The sequence below is a fragment of the Lutra lutra genome, chromosome 5 (genome assembly GCF_902655055.1).
Source record: "Lutra lutra chromosome 5, mLutLut1.2, whole genome shotgun sequence".
NCBI lineage: Eukaryota > Metazoa > Chordata > Mammalia > Carnivora > Mustelidae > Lutra > Lutra lutra.
This window is the reverse complement of record NC_062282.1, coordinates 99,962,506-99,979,300: the sequence shown is the minus strand read 5'-3', so window position 1 is coordinate 99,979,300 and position 16,795 is coordinate 99,962,506. Positions and strand designations below refer to the sequence as shown.

The 16,795-nt window shown below is 38.6% G+C and overlaps 1 protein-coding gene across 1 annotated transcript in view; it reads left to right on the top strand.

Annotated features, from left to right (window-relative positions):
* The window catches only part of MRPS27 (mitochondrial ribosomal protein S27), an 88,131-nt gene that overhangs the window by 19,049 nt on the left and 52,287 nt on the right, over positions 1-16,795 (top strand). The window contains exons 3-4 of the mRNA XM_047731108.1: positions 1,319-1,389; positions 3,345-3,403. Coding sequence (XP_047587064.1) covers positions 1,319-1,389; positions 3,345-3,403 — 130 coding nt within the window. The remainder of the gene's footprint in view (positions 1-1,318; positions 1,390-3,344; positions 3,404-16,795) is intronic.

Here is a 16,795-nt window from a genome sequence, read left to right as displayed (position 1 = left end):
GATATTAAAGCTGTGGGAGAGTGAGAGCTCATGAGATCACCCAGGGACTGAGCAGATGTATCAAGGAGGACTGTTTTAAGAACTCTTGCTGCTGAGGGGAACAGAACAGAGGAGAAGCTGGAAGGAGATAGGAAGTCAAGGGAGATTTTTATCATTTTGATTTTTTGTTTGTTTAATAAAGTTCATCCTTTGTTAAAAAATAGAAGGCAGAGTCTATGTGCACAGATCCTGATAGCCTGGAAACCTGATAGTAGGAGGATGAAATTCTCTTGATTGCTTATATTTCATACTCGGGAAAATAAGACACAAAGTCATGAGCTGAGAGGAGGGAAGAGGGGGAAAGAGCATATTGTAAGTTTGAGAAGCAAAGGGAAGGTGTGAAATAATCCTTTTGGAGAGTATGTTGTTTAGTATTTCAGACTCTTAGACTCTGAGATAGTGTAATCTCAGGAATGCCACATATTTCTGTGAATATTTTGCTTAAAGGAACCAGTAGGAATAGTTCAGTCCAAAAGTCATTAAATGTAGACAGAGTGCTTCTCTGATTTGTTCAGAAAATGTGTAAAAGTCATTTGATAAATTCCAGCCTTTAAATTTTTGAATCACTTATATAGCTCCCTGGTTCAAAATGCAAAAGGAATAAATATGTAAGCAATGAACTGTCTTCTTTCCTTGGGTCCCTACTGTCTAATTCCTTTCCCTAGAGTCTGTCAATGATAACACTTCCCTGTGCTTCCTTCCAAAGATACTTCATTGATCAATTTTTTTTTTAAGATTTTATTTATTTATTTGACAGAGATCACAAGTAGGCAGAGGCAGGCGGGAGTGGGGGTGGGGGAGAAGCAGGCTCCCCGCTGAGCAGAGAGCGTGATGCGGGGCTCCATCCCAGGACCCTGGCTGAAGCAGAGGCTTTAACCCACTGAGCCACCCAGGTGCCCCTATTGATCGATATTTTATTTTTATTTTTTTTAAGTAAGCTCCACACCCAGCTTGGAGCCCAACTCAGGGGTTGAATTTACGACCCTGAGATTGAGACCTGAACCGAGATACGGATCTATTTTTTAAAAGCTAAAAACATGGTGAGGATTTTTAAAATATTCCGTACTCCAATTAAATAAATCATTTTTTAAAATATTATTAATGGTCATTTATCCTCTTTAATTTATATAAAAGTGATTTCTAAAAAGAGCAAGGAAGAGCATCTGTTTTAATAGTAACTACAGTATTGGCAGCCATCTGGCAGGAGTTGTATCTGTTAGATTTTTCTTAAGAAATATGTATATTTAACAAGGTTCTTTTTCCTTCTTTGTCTTCACAGCTGATCTAGCATCTTTAATGGATAAAACATATGAGAGAAAGTTGCCTGTTAGTTCTCTAACAATATCACGGGTAAGAAAACTTAAACATGTATATTTTCAAAGAGGGAGGACGAGAGGCTTTTATATAGATGAGGCTGTGTAGATAAAGACTTCATAGGAAATATTTCTCCAGAGTATGGTATGTTTTTGTGGATACTAAAAGTGTTTTGTGGTAAAGTAGCAAATTTCTATAACCTAAATAAAAGGTAATAAATTTACCAGACTCTGATATCACTGATCATTTTTATGTATCTGATTTATTTTTATTTTTCCAGAATATATTCTGTTTTGTGATATCATGATTTTTTTTTTAAGTTGGTACACCCTTCAAAGTAATAGTATTCATTTGTTAATATTGGAAGTGATTTTGATACTTGAGGAAGTCTGTAAAAGAAAGGATATTGTTAACGTTAAATTATCTGCAGTGCAGTGGAGGGGAGAATAATATTAGGCTGGGAATCGGGAATAGCCATTGATAGTAACCATTACTGAACACCTATGCCAGCCATTTTACTCGTTTCTTAACATACATTATCTCTGTTCATTCTTATAGTGGCTATTTGAGATAAGCACTGTAAACTGCATTTTACATGTAAGACTCAGACTGGTTGGTAACTTTCTCAAGTTCACACAGTTCATAAGTAAAAAAGTGAGCTTCAAACCCAGATCTCTGTGACATCCAACTACTTTTCAGTTGCCTTCCTCAAAGAGATCCTTTCTTTATCATGAATTTACTTTGTGACATTATCTACTGGGCTCCTCTCAATCTCCTCATTTCCAGTGTAGGATCAGTAGTATCACCCTACAGGCCTAATGTGATGCCAAAATGAAATCTTAGTTATGAAAATTCTTTGTTGAAATTAATGGCACCATAAAATTCAAGATGTTGTTAAGTCTAAATGAGGAGAAGTAAAGAAACTCTTACCCTTTTTGGTCTGGGTCCTTTCTTTCTCCCTTTTGATATTTTCCTTTTAGTAGGGAAATAGTTTTAACTAGGACATAACCTAAGTTGTGTAGACTCCTCATTTTCAGAGGGGAACTGAAAAGCCATTGCTCATCTCTTACATGATGGATATAATTTCTGTATGCCATAATGCCTGATATTTGTGTAAGCAGCACTTTAGAGCTTAACAGGCTTTCATGTGCATTTTCTCACTGGGGCCTTACACTCTTCAATGCAGGTGCCTTTATTCTAGTTATGCAGATGGAGCAGCTAAGTTCCAGAATGACTGTGCCATCTGTCTCTGCCACACAGCAAGCAATCAGGAGAGCTAGTTCTCAACTTTCAGTCCTGTGTTTGAAGCGTATTTTCTCTGCTCCTTAATGAGATTTCTAAATAAAATCCGTAAGTCCTAGGCATTTTTAGAAAGTCTTCTCCTTTTTACTCTCTCTTCCTCTTTATGAGGCTTTAATTATATTCACAACATGCATTTTCTCCTACTCCATCCTTTTTGCCTGTGTGTCTGTGTCAGGGTAGAATCCATTCTTGGAATAATTCTCTTCTGTTTCTTTACTTTAGAGTTAAGGAGCACACACAGGGATTTTGTGGTTCAAAGGAAGACTTTGTTGGTGCAAGGATCACAGGTTGACTCTGAACCAGAGTACAAAACCAGAGTAGGAAATCAGAGTGGGAAAATGGTGTTCTCACGTTTGGAACTTGGAACATAGAGAAAATATCAGGGTTTAAAGATAAAGGGAGATACTGATAGCTAATTATACACATAGTAAGAGGAGCTCTCTCTTGTTCTGAGCAAGTTTCATGTTTGGTTTTCAGTTTATCTAACCAGGATTGATCTTCACATAGGAAGAGAGAAGCCAGTGTATATTCTTTGCCTTAGTATAAAACGGTTTCAAGAATGAAGTCATACCATGCGAACAGTGGTCCAACAAAATGGGTGTCTTGCCTTTTTAAAGGTCAGTTTGTGAATTAGATCCAGTGTATGGCATAATCTGTATTTAACCAAAGTTTATTTTTCTATCTTTTAGTTTGTGGACAACATTTCCTCTAGAGAAGAGGTAGACCATGCAGAGTATTACCTTTATAAGTAAGTTTTCTATTCTATTTGGTTTGTATATTCTCTTACAAAAGGTGGTAGGTATTATATGTTTAGCACCTTGCTGCTGCTCCCCCGCTCGTGCTCTCTCTTTCTCTCTCTCAAATGAATAAATAAGATCTTTAAAAAAAAAAAATAAGTTTAAATTCTGAGTCCTAAAATCATAATTGCAAGTGCCCTCTACTCCATTAAGATAAATATAAAGGGATTCCTTGATGAGAGTAAGCCCTGTCTTTCTTGAGTGGTTCTTTGGCACTGTGAGGCTCCTTTGACAGTTATTTTCGCCTGTGGTGGAAGGTGTATTGGGCTAGCATCTGCCTACTTCTCATTCTTTTGCTTTGTCAATGGCAAAATGCAGAAATAGTTAAAATGTCTAAAGAGAAATTATTCCTTAGAATACCATCCTGTGGGACACAGTGCCATAGCCTTGGAGGAAATACATCCCAAATTTACAGGTACCTCTGTAGCATGTAATTGGTTTCAGTGACTCAGCGTTGAGCAAGTATTTACCGAGCACCTACTGCATGTCCAGGCTGTGTCAAATGCTGGTGTATAGTGAACAGTAGGTTAAACACTGTCCCATTCCTTGTACATTAAAGTTTAACTGAGAAATTTAAGTCCTGCCTTTAAGACCATCCATAATTCTTCACATGATGTTTGGCCTGGAGTCTTACTGAAAGTTTCCTAAAATCTCTCTCCTGTTTTCATACAGAACATATACAAGACTCTTACCCATCTTAAATCTGAGCCACTGTTTAATTTGACGTCCCATCCTTTGCTTAATCAAAACTGATGTTCTAATATGATACTGAATTTCAACAATACTTCAGTAAAAAAACAAAACTAATGTTCTTACTATGACTTACCACTTTTTGATTTCTGTTCTCCCTCCTATTGCCAAGAAGATTGGCTTTTTCTTAGCTTTTTTTTTTAAGAAGTAAACATTTTTGTGACTTCATGAGATTACTGTTATATGTATATGGGACTAGGTATAACCCCAAAAAACTACATCAAGATATAGATAATGGAGGTTGGCTAGATTCACCCATTAGCTAAATGTCTCACTCTTGCTTTCCACCCTTAGAAAATATATAAAACAGTTGTGCCTCAGCAAAATTAGAAGTTACATGTTATGAACTCTTGGGGGTTCTCTGCATTAATTGATAGCAAGAATGTTAATCCTGAAGACACCAGGGGCCCATGGTGTTTCCACTGGCTAGGCCTTCTGCATGCATTCTAGATGGGATGATTTTAGGCATCTTAGAGGAAAGGTCAATCACAAGTCTAGGGTGAGGAAATGTTGAAGGGATTTCTTTTAAAATTTTTTTTAATTTTATTTTTTATAAACATATAATATATTTTTATCCCCGGGGTACAGGTCTGTGAATCGCCAGGTTTACACACTTCACAGCACTCACCATAGCACATACCCTCCCCAATGTCCATAACCCCACCCCCCCAACTCCCCTCCCCCCATCAACCCTCAGTTTGTTTTGTGAGATTAAGAGTCACTTATGGTTTGTCTATCTCCCAATCCCATCTTGTTTCATTTACTCTTCTCCTACCCCCTTAACCCCCCATGTTGCATCTCCTCTCCCTCATACCAGGGAGATCATATGATAGTTGTCTTTCTCCAATTGACTTATTTCGCTAAGCATGATACCCTCTAGTTCCATCCATGTCGTCGCAAGTGGCAAGATTTCATTTCTTTTGATGGATGCATAGTATTCCATTGTGTATATATATCACATCTTCTTTATCCATTCGTCTGTTGATGGACATCTAGGTTCTTTCCATAGTTTGGCTATTGTAGACATTGCTGCTATAAACATTCGGGTGCACGTGCCCCTTCGGATCACTACGTTTGTATCTTTAGGGTAAATACCGAGCAGTGCAATTGCTGGGTCATAGGGTAGTTCTATTTTCAACATTTTGAGGAACCTCCATGCTGTTTTCCAGAGTGGTTGCACCAGCTTGCATTCCCACCAACAGTGTAGGAGGGTTCCCCTTTCTCCGCATCCTCGCCAGCATCTGTCATTTCCTGACTTGTTAATTTTAGCCATTCTGACTGGTGTGAGGTGATATCTCATTGTGGTTTTGATTTGTATTTCTGTTGAAGGGATTTCTTAATCCCATACAACTGACAGCTTCTTGCTCGACAGCCCTAAGGATTTCTCATTCCCCAGGCAGTACTGTCTTTGAGAATAAGGCCCACAACAGAACTTTGGGTGGCCGCCTCTGTCATTAGCTCAGCTCTTTCACTGCCTTAGCCAGTGCAGACCACGCTCAACAAGTGGAGCATAGCTGCCACATCCCCTCCTATTCTAGTGATCAGATCCTCCACAGTGATTATCATAAGAGTATTAGGGCCAAAGAAGTTTTGACCCTACAGTGATCAGTGGCAAGCTAATGAGCATCTGCCATCCCATCAGGTGCACAATTAAGTAGTTCCAAGTTCCAGCAGTTCAGGGTGCTGCCAACAAACATACCTGCTGGTTATCATCCTGTCGTCCCAGGAGAGAATTTTAGCTTTTGAATCTCCTGAAGAACACAGGTTTAAAAGTTTAGGGGCTTCAAGATTAAGAGTCCCAGGGATCTTTTAAGGAGAGTTAGAAAGGCTGCTGTTGAGAGAGCAGGAGGGAGAATTTCCAAATCTTCCTCTTTGGGTCGTGATCTGTTCACTGGGGGCCTACAACCCAATGATCAACTTTTCCCCCACCGTTCACTTAAAAAACAAAACAAAACAAGGAAAGGGAAATGATGCATTAACAAAGAAATAGTGTGAGCTAGAGATGAAGTACAGTAAACAAAACCCAACAGCTAAGAAATGAGAAAATAAGGCATGCTAAAAGCTGTTGGGCTATACAAAACAAAGGGTTAAAACAGGAGAATAAAAGAGTGAAAAAGAATAAAACGAGGTAAGAAGGACCCGATCCTCTATATACTGTATTCACCAAATATGTACAGATATGCCCAGGAGAGTGGGAAATAGGCAAAGGCCTGCTATCACAGAAATACTCTCAGCAAGTATTTGTGGAATAGTAGCCCTCTTTCTGTGTGGTTTTCAAGCAGTCTTCCCAGAAGCCCTGAAGCTGGCTTTTCACTGGGGTTTGGGGGTATGGGTGCGGGAGGAAGAGGCAGTGAGGGAGAAGCCAAGAGCTGTTGCCACCAGCCTTCTCCTTCTGTTTAAGCTGGTGAAGCTGTGTCTCCAGCTGCTTTATCGATCAGGGTCTACAGAGAGAATTAAGAGAGGTCTGTGAACTCAGAATAAAACTGTTATTTTTCACTAACCTCTCAGTAATATTTAGCATTTCCTTTCATTATGAATACAGGCAACAGATCACAATATTATAAGCAGCATCTGTGTCTTTCTCACTAATAAATGTAGGTTTTTCAAATAGCATTATGTTTGTAGCAGCTATCTTAAATTATGCTCATCAGTGCTTAGAAGTTAAATTGGAATTAAACTACTGCTAGAGAAGGATATGTTCCCACATCTTAAGCATTTTTTAATATTTTGATAATTGGTATTTCACTATAATTGGTTTCCTTTGTGATCCTGTGTGCTCTTATTTTATGCATGTAAAACATTGTTCTGGGAAGGGGCTTAGGAGTTTGCAGAGTTCCAGAGAGTTCTTTGCCACAAAGAAATGTCAAGAACCCTGCTATGAGATTGTGTTTGGAAAAAAGGTCCTTTGCTTGGATTGTCCTGCTGCTTCCCCCGGGCCTTTTGAAGTTTTCTAGGTCTTTGTTTTTTCCTTCCTACAAAGAAGGCTTTATTTTCTTATTTTAGTTTAGACTTTATAGAGTAAGACAAACATATGGCTGATAGGTGTGCTGTGTTCCAAATGAAAGCTTAAATACAGCCTGCCTCCTGAGCTTCCCCACTGAGCCGGAAGAAGGTGAAGGGAAGGTGAGGAGAAGAGGACAGGCGCCTAGATGCTGTTGGCAGGAGACCAGTGCAGGGGTGGCATGGGGCAGGAACAGGAACACTTCTGCTGGGTTTTGGTATCACTAGCCCTTCTGGCTTGATGAGGGAGAAGCCACAAGACTGCCCACCTGTAGCAGCAGAGGTTTTGAGGCACTGAGGAGAAAGGTAACCCCACAACTGATGGCTGCTGAAAGGAAAGGGCCACTCAGTGGGCATCTGACTGCTGGGCATAAGAAGCTGACTGCTGAGTCATGCTTGATGTTTATTAAAAAGAGTTTTATGGGAAGCCTGGGTGGCTCAGTTGGGTAAGCGGCTGCCTTTGGCTCAGGTCATGATCCCAGGGTCCTGGGATTGAGCCCCACATCGGGTTCCCTGCTCAGCCTGTTTCTCCCTCTCCCTCTGCCTGCCTCTCTGCCTACTTGTGTTCTGTTAAATAAATAAATAAAATCTTTTAAAAAAATGGGGGGGTGGTGGTTTATATGTCCCATGTTAGTGTTAAAAAGAGTTGAGCAAAACAGTTTTTCCTTTGGGCATAGGATTAATTTCTGCTTCCTATTCCTCCTATGCCCTCTCCTTTGGCTTTTGAAGGAAAAAGTCTTCCTACCTTTGCTGTACTAAATTTATAATACTGTAGATTTAGAGCATTCCTAAGAATTAGATTTGCATTTTTATTTTACTGATGCAGAGACGAAGGTGTAGCAATTCACTGAGAACAGTCAATGTAGATGATGTGCATGTAAGCCACTGCCTGTCCCACACAGAGAAAGGGAGCCACAAGGATGGAATGTGAACAGAGACCAATACTATAGAAATACAGCATTTTCCCAGTGCAAGATATTATCAATAAGGATCCCAGAGGGAGCTATCATTTTTTTTTCAAGGAAGCAGAGATGGAAGGGATTCCATGGAGACCAGAGTATAGAGCATGGTAGAACATGAGAAAATGAAAATTAAGAGATAGAAGGAAATTCCTTATATTTCTTGTAATCTGTGGGTCCTTGGTGGTACTTCTAAAAGTGGTTTCTAAAAACTAAGATCTTAGCTTTTTTTTCACAAGAGATAACCTTTTAGGATCTTTGAACTTGAGGTGAGTATTATAGCAAGTTACCTAAAGTTTTCCTTTATCATTTTGTGGAGAGCATCTCTTGGGCCACCTAATCAATAGTTCTGAGCTCAGGACCCCCCAAATTTATGTGTGTTGCCTATGTGCATACAGATGATCCCTGAGGCAGGCTCTGTGTCTCCACCTTCAGGAGATAAAACTGTCATCGGTAAAATTGTGGCAGCAGTAAAAGCTATTGTTTTCATGGTTCTAGCAACCTTTAACAATTCCCATATCGGTATTTGATTATTACATTAATTGAATGCAACCTCAAGCCATAAAAATTGCCTTCTTTCCATGTGGTATCCTCTTCTTTACCAAGGATGTTTGTACATTACATCTTTAAAGTCTTACTCAGACTTTCAAGTACTTTTGGGATCACGGCAATGTAGATATGCATGAAATGAGAGTTGTTCCTTTTTTTATCAGAGTGTCAGTAATCTGAACTGATAATTTGATTTGCAACATAATGGTCATTCCTGAAGGCAAAGTGATAGAAATTTCTAATGTGTATAATATATTCTCTCTATTTTTAAAATATAACAGTTTTTTAAAGTAGCCTTTTAGGGGTGCCTGGGTTATTCACTTAGTTAAGCGTCTGACTCTTGATTTTGGCTCAGGTCATCTTCTCAGGATTTTTTTTTTTCTTTTTATTTTTTTAAGATTTTATTTATTTATTTGACAGACAGAGATAGTAAGTAGGCAGAGAGGCAGGCACAGAGAGGTGGGGGGGAAGCAGGTTCCCTGCTGAGCAGAGAACCCGATGCGGAATTCGATCCCAGGACCCCAAGACCATGACCTGAGCCAAACGCAGAGGCTTAACCCACTGAGCCACCCAGGCGCCCCATCTTCTCCGGATCTTGGCCCAAGTTGGCTCTTGGCTCAGCAGGAAATCTGCTGGAGGATTCTTTCTCCCTCTCCTCCTTCCCTCCCCCAGCTCATGCGCTCTTGAGCTCTGGCTCTAAAGTAAATAAATAAATTTTAAAAAATAAAGTAGCCTTTTGGTTTTTAACAAAAATATGGGGAATGCTGAATTAATTGTCATTCAATAAGAAGAGGCAGTTGCAGAGCTTCATGAGAAGGTCTGTTTTTCTCAGAATACAGCTCTGTGTTGTCATGAAAATGGCATGCCACCCATTAATGAGACAAAGTCAAGGTTGTGTGGCAGGATGTATGCTGCCAACACATCCATCCACACTGTACCTTGGCTTCAAGCATCTTTCGTGAGTTTCTTAACTGACCTGGCAGATACCAGGCGTCCCTGGTTGGAGACGGATGGTAGGTCAGGAACAGCTGGGGTGAGGCAGATGGCAGCCTGCATGTCTCCAGGTCCCAGGTTGGCAGGCAGTCTAAAAAAGGATGGACCAAAATAGCTTCATTTTTCACTAAACAAAAATACCCTAGTGTTTCCTTGGAAGGTGAGTGCATTATCCTAGGCCTATGTTGTAAGAATCTGTCTGCCTGTTGAAAGAGGGAAAGGTGGGAGCTTATTCGGACTTTAAGCAATAGTAATTTTCCTTTGAGGGCATAAAGATTGTATATTTCAGCAGTAAAATGAAATTAGAGATTTTTCTGCTAGTGTATTACCAGATGTCATTAATATTTGAACATTGTTAAGAAAAGAGTAAAAGGCCAGGGGAGGTAAATGACTCTTGGAGCTTTTATTTTTTAAAAAAACACATCCATACTTTAATATTACTGAGTGCTTTATTTAGTTCTTATTTGTGGATCCTTACCACAGGGCTGGGAGAGTTTCTTACTGTTAATGGCTGTGCATTAGAGAATAGCCAATTTACAGTAGAATATAGGGCATTAGAAAGAGTGAAAACTTTATTCATATTTCTGATGGGACAAATTATAAAGTGCATTCAATGAAAAAAAAAAGATATAGAACTTTTTGTTATATTACCGCCATGGATTCTATGTATGCAATATGTTTATGTGCTTTTATATATATGTGGATATATATGTGTATGTGCATAGACTGTCTCTGGAATGATATGTATTTACACATAAAAACTGGTAATAGTGATTTCTTTGGGAGAGGAGACCTGGGTGACTTTTTTTTTTTTTAAAGACCTGGGTGACTATTGACTGAATTCTGTCTTGTACCTTCTGAATTTCGTGTCATAGATATATATTACTTATTACTTTTTACTATGTTATTTTAAAAAAATAACTCAATGTTGTTATTGGTAGTGTCTTGAAAGTGTGTATCATAATAAAGGTATATCAGGAATATTAGTAACAGGAAGTTTTGGATTGAAAACGGAAAATGTTGGGGGAAGTTAATTGTCTGCATAAGGTGATAAAGTCTTGATCCGTGGTAGTTGACTGTGGGAATGAAGAGAGAAATGTTTTGCACATAGGAGGGAAAAAAATCAATAGGATTAATGATGGGTTGAATGTAAAGATAGAAAACAAGGAGGGTCAAAAATGAGCTGAAAATTGAACCTCAGTTAATGAGAGAATGGCTAGTCCATTGATGGAAGTTTTGAACTGGAAGCAGATTTAGAAGACAGCAAGGTGGTGGGTTTTTCTTTTGCCTTTTCATCGTGTACCTACAGATTTCTAAGTTTGCCGTATTACCTCTTACACCTACTGACCACATGCAAGCTATTTGAGAGGAACTGGTCACAGACCTTTGGGGAAAGAACAGCTACCGAAAGATGCCTACATTAGGGTCTCCCTGATGTCCTGGTGCTAGCTGGGAAATTTTAGAGTAGGTGTCTCTGAAGAGTTACTAACCTTCCGGATATGTGAAATTGGGACTTGGGAAGACTAAGCAGTTTCTTTAGAGCCATGTGTCAAATCCAAGCCCTAGCTGCAGATTAAGGCCTCGAGAGATTCCAATAGAGAGGCTCATCAGTTAGTTCGACTAGTCTCTCTCATTGTGCTGGTTCTTTGTCCTAAGGCAGTCTAGGTAATAAAGCAGAAGATAAAGACTCAGTGCATACTCCAGTACCTCATTATGGAGTGACATAAAATTAATTAAACCCAGAAAAAAACTAGCATATACAGGGATACCACTGTAAAAAAATGCATAATCATGAAAAAGAAGTGCTGAAATGACACTGAAGGAATCAGGCTGGCAGGAAATAGTCAGATGACATGGATATTTAGGACCAATTTAGTTTCCACTTTGAACTGTAACTTAGAAGCCAGTTAATGAACTAACTCTGGATATCAGCTTCCAAGATGAGCAAATGACCTTGGATGCTTCCCAAGGCGTGATACATAGCTAAAATTCTGTTTCTCAATCTCACTGATCTAGAAGTTAGACTTTATCACTAGAAACCTGGCTTTGAAAGCCTGACATTCTGGTATTTGTTTATTTTCTTACTCAGAACTTTATTTACATAAACACTGAAGTTGAAGTTTCAGCCACATTAACTATGAATATACACAAGAAAAACTAATGGATGTGAATAACAGAAAGTGTAAGGAGATTCCTTAATCTCATCTAGATTTGGGTGACAGGCTTCATTTACTATCTCATTTATAAATACTTTTAGTAAATTTTTTGGTTTAAGAAGTTGGGTATTCACTCTTGTTTTCCTGGGAGCTAGGCTTTTTAATACATATTTGATATTTTCCTATTATCTTTTTCTGTAGAGCCCACAAAGTACCTTTTTTGATGCCTTGCATATATGTGGGATTTAAAGGAGAGAACTAAAATAGATCTATTCTGATAGCTGATGAACCCTCTGAATTAAACCTAAAAACTTTCTACAGCTTCATATAAAAAGATACATCCCAAGTTGGTTTTTTCTACAGTATAAAGTCCTTTGATAAAAAAAAAAAAAAAATCAGTTTCTTGGCTGTTTTCATAACTGCGAAGTCATTATCAAGGTAGCAGAAATTATAGCTGTAGGGCCAAGAGAATGACCTGACTGTAACATATTAATGTTTATTAAATAGAGTGTCTTCACAATTTTGTATGTAAGGTGTTTGATTTAAAGATACAATTAAGAAATCTTTTCAGGAGCTGATACAGTATTTAAGGGAGAGATGAGTAGATAAACAGAAGCTTCAAGAAGACCTTTGTGAAAACTGAAGTTTTAGCTGATTTCATGACGAGTTTTGAGGCCAGTAGCAAGTGAATTCCTTAGAATTTTTGGATGCCATGTGTCTAGGCAAAAGGACACTTGAGGAACTAGAAGTATTTGTTGTGAATTCTCTTTAGTGCCCATGCTGCAGTCATTTTCATGATGGATTTCCAGTTACGTTTTTTATATTTCGAGATCTATTCTCTTCTACTTTTTAGTAGTATTAATGATTTTAAGACCAGTGGTACCACATTTCATCCCAAGGCTGGGATGTAAAACCAGGCCTTCCAGCTCTAGGCCAGTACAGCATCTAAACAGTATATTTATGACACACTGGCTGTTAACGTGGCTCAGTGATGGATGCTACCGAGAGCTGAAATTCACATTGGCCATATGTCTTCATTCATGAAAGCCAGGCAGAATTTTGATAGTTCTGAAGAACACTGAAATTATTTGTTAAAATAAGAAATTTGTGGGTCTCATATATAAAACTGATGATAGTCCTTCATTTGCTAAGATAATAACAAGGACTGTCAGTTAACACAGATAACACACTTTCACAGAGCTTTCAGACTCCAGCCAGAAGGGACTGCTCTTCTCTCAGTGTGCCCAATGTTTTCTTATCTTTGCCCTCCCCGCCCCCATTTCCTTCTGATAAAATGCAAGCTATGTTTTAAGAGCTGTCCCAAATTCTGTTTATCCATAAACTTGCCCTGATTTTCACCATTTGAATGTGATGTCTCTGACCCTCTGCTACAGCATTTTCTTTTTATCTACTCAGCCATGCCTATGTGGCTTTTTTTTTTCTTTTGACTAGTCAGAAGTATGTATTTCTTATTTTTTCTCTACTTGAGAAGCAGGTTAGTATAGTGGATAAGAGCATGGCCTCTGGAGCCACTCTGTCTAGATTTGAATCCCCAGAGGGGCTGTCTTACATTCTCTATCCCTCAGTTTCTTCATCATTAAAATGGGGATTAATATAGTGCTCGTGCTTTAGGATAGTTATGAGACTTGAAGAAATTAATATATAAAATCCTTAGAACAGTCTTGGTACAAAGTAGGTTGGTACTCAGTAAATTTTAGCTTTAATGTTGTTTGCCCTACATTGTAATGTCTTGAAGACCAAGGATGATTCCTTTACCCATACTTCTTTCCTTAGGGAAAGTGTCTTTTGAACTCTAATTTCGGTTACAAAGACTAATAGTCCCCCACCATTGTCACCACCCCGACCTGGGGCATCAAAGTACAGAGAGTATCAGGACTCAGGGATAGGGAGAGATAGATGCTTATGAACACTCATAGTGTAGCGTGCAGATGGAAAGGCTATCACGTGGTGGGGAGACGCTGCCTAACCCTAAAGGATAACTCATTGAAGGTATAATGTTGCTAAGCTTACCGTGGCCAAAAACCAGAAGGGGGCAGCAGAAAGTCATCTGCATCCCAGCTGTGGTGAAGGGAGAAGCCCAAAGAAGGTGATTGCCAGTTAAGAACAACCTGCAGGGGCGCCTGGGTGGCTCAGTGGGTTAAGCCGCTGCCTTGGGCTCGGGTCATGATCTCGGGGTCGTGGGATCGAGTCCCGCATAGGGCTCTCTGCTCGGCGGGGAGCCTGCTTCCCTCTCTCTCTCTCTCTGCCTGCTTCTCTGCCTACTTGTGATCTCTCTCTGTCAAATAAATAAATAAAATCTTAAAAAAAAAAAAAAAAAAAAAGAACAACCTGCACCAGAACTGGTCTCTGATAAGATATTAGTGAATCATTTATCAAAATGTAGATTAGAACTGAAAGGATAGGTGTGTTCTGAGCGCTGGGAGCATGACAGAAAAACATTTAAACAGTTGAAATAGAAATTAAGGGACTGCCTCCCGTGAGTTTAGCAATGATATTTGGAGTACACAGAGCTGCCCAGAATGTCTAAAGATAAAATTTAACGCTGTCAGCATTCCCCACTATTTATTTTATTTTACTGTGTTTTTTCCCCAGATGTAGAACTCAATAAGAGTTCCTATTTGTGTGGCCTATTTTATGGGAAGCTGAGCTGCAATTTATTTTTTAAAAATCACTTTCTTACTAATGTGTTACCTGCTGGGCTTTCAGCTACATCTTTTCATTTAATTTGTTTTGAACTAGTTGACACTAACTCAGATTTCTTCTATAAAGTCAATGCAAGTCCAACCAAAATCTTGGCAGAATTTTTTTGTGGAACCAGAGAAGATGATTCTGAAATGCAAATGAAAGTGTAAAGGACCAAGAATAACTGAGACATTTTTAAAAAGACTAAGATGAAATGATTGGTCTAGCGGATACGTAACATGACTTAGAAAGCGACAGTAAGTAAAATGAGATGCTGTCTTAGACTAGTGGAACCAAATGGAGAGAGCCCAGAAATGAACATGTACACATATGGAAACTAGAGTTGCTTTACACATCAAAGGAGAAAGATTAGTTAATAAATGGTACTTGGATAGTTCATTGTATGGAAAAAAAATTAGTTCCTACCTCAAAACACACATACACATACATTTTGTTCAGGTGGATTAAAAACTTCAGTTGACAAAAACATAAAACTTTTAGGAAAATAATATTTGTATGGTATTGTGGAGGAGTTTTTTAAACAAGAAACAAACAACTAGTAAAAGATTGATAAATTTTAATGCATTAAAAAGTTGTATGCCGTAAATTAACAAGTAAACCATTAACAAATTAAATTAGTACCATTAAATTAAAAGACAAGCCAAAGGCCAGAATTCCGGACAACAGTTAGAAAGAATGAATTAAAGCCATACATCTCAGCTTGGTCATCTCAAAAGCGTAATGAGTGAAAAAAGGAGGAATCATACATATAGTGTAATGTTTATGTAGTTTGAAAACATGCAAAGCAATGCGGTAGCTTATATGTCTATGGGGATACGTGTATAAAGTGTAAGAATATAAAAACATGCTTAACAATGAAAAACGAAATTCAGGAAATTATTTACATGTGAAGAAGGATGGGGGAGGTGTAGGAATAGGTTCCGGAGATGTATACTGGGGGCCTTTAGCTGCACTTAATCTCTTCTCCCAAAACACACACAAAAAAGTCTGTTTTCACATTTGTTAAAAAATTTATTTGAACAAAATTGGAGGCTAATTTCTTACCACTTCCTCCTTAAAAAAGTCTTGAGGTAGAACTGGCCAGCTTGAATCAGAGTCTACTTTGGCAAGAAAGACAGAGTGTTATGTTTGGGCCAGATAACTCCCCACTTTTAGGGATAACAATCTTGGGCCTCATATGGCTCTTTTCTATATAGAGTCCTTTAAAAACACAAGAACTTTTTTTAGATCAAAAGCTGTACAGAAACAGGCTGTAGGCCGGATGTAGTCCATAGGCCTTGGTCTGCCAATCTTTGATCAGTACCCTCACTTATTTTCTCCTGTCCTTAAAATTTGCAGAGAAAAATCAGGGTGTCATTTCATCTATCCTTACTTACTCTTTTGTTTTGTTGGGAAAAAAGTAAAGACTAACACATAAACTTATTCCTGAGCTCTCTGATTTTGTACCTTGGAGCTTGAGAAGGAACAGTCCATTGGATGGCTCTTCTTCAAACCATGCCAAATATAGATATGAATTTCATCAGCCCTGTAGCAAATACTGGATAACAGCAAATGGCTGGCATGTGCTCCTTTTTTACAGGGGTCCAGAAGAAGAAAGATGACCTTGTTAACTGGTAGACACCCAACTTACACAGATACTGTTTATTAATACTGATAAGTTGACCTTTTATTTAGGCATTTCTCCTACATAACTACTTGCAATGATTAAAATCAGAACATTTAACAGTACTACAGTAGTATAATCTAGTAGTAGTCGGTATTCAAATTTTGTCAGTTGCCTTATGAATGTTCTTTATGGCTGTTACTTTTTTTTCCTAACCCAGGATCCTAGTAAGGATCATACATTATATTTAGTTGTTATATCTCTTTAGTGTCCTTTAATTTGAAACAGTTTCTCAGCTTGTGTGCGTGCGTGTGTGTGCGTGTGTGTGTGTGTGAGAGAGAGAATGTGTGTTTATTGACCTTGACGTTTTTTTTAAAAGTACAGGCTAATTATACTGTAGACTGTTACCCAGTTAGGGTTCCTTGATAGTTCCTAGGAAGGAAGGAGTTTGTGGCCAGGAGTACCACAGAACTGATGCTGCATTCTTAATGTGTCATTATCAGGAAATGCATAATGGTGATTCATTCCGATATTGGTAATGTTAATTTTCATCACCTTATTAAGATGGTATCTACCAGACTGGGCCACTATAAATTCATCTGTCTCTCT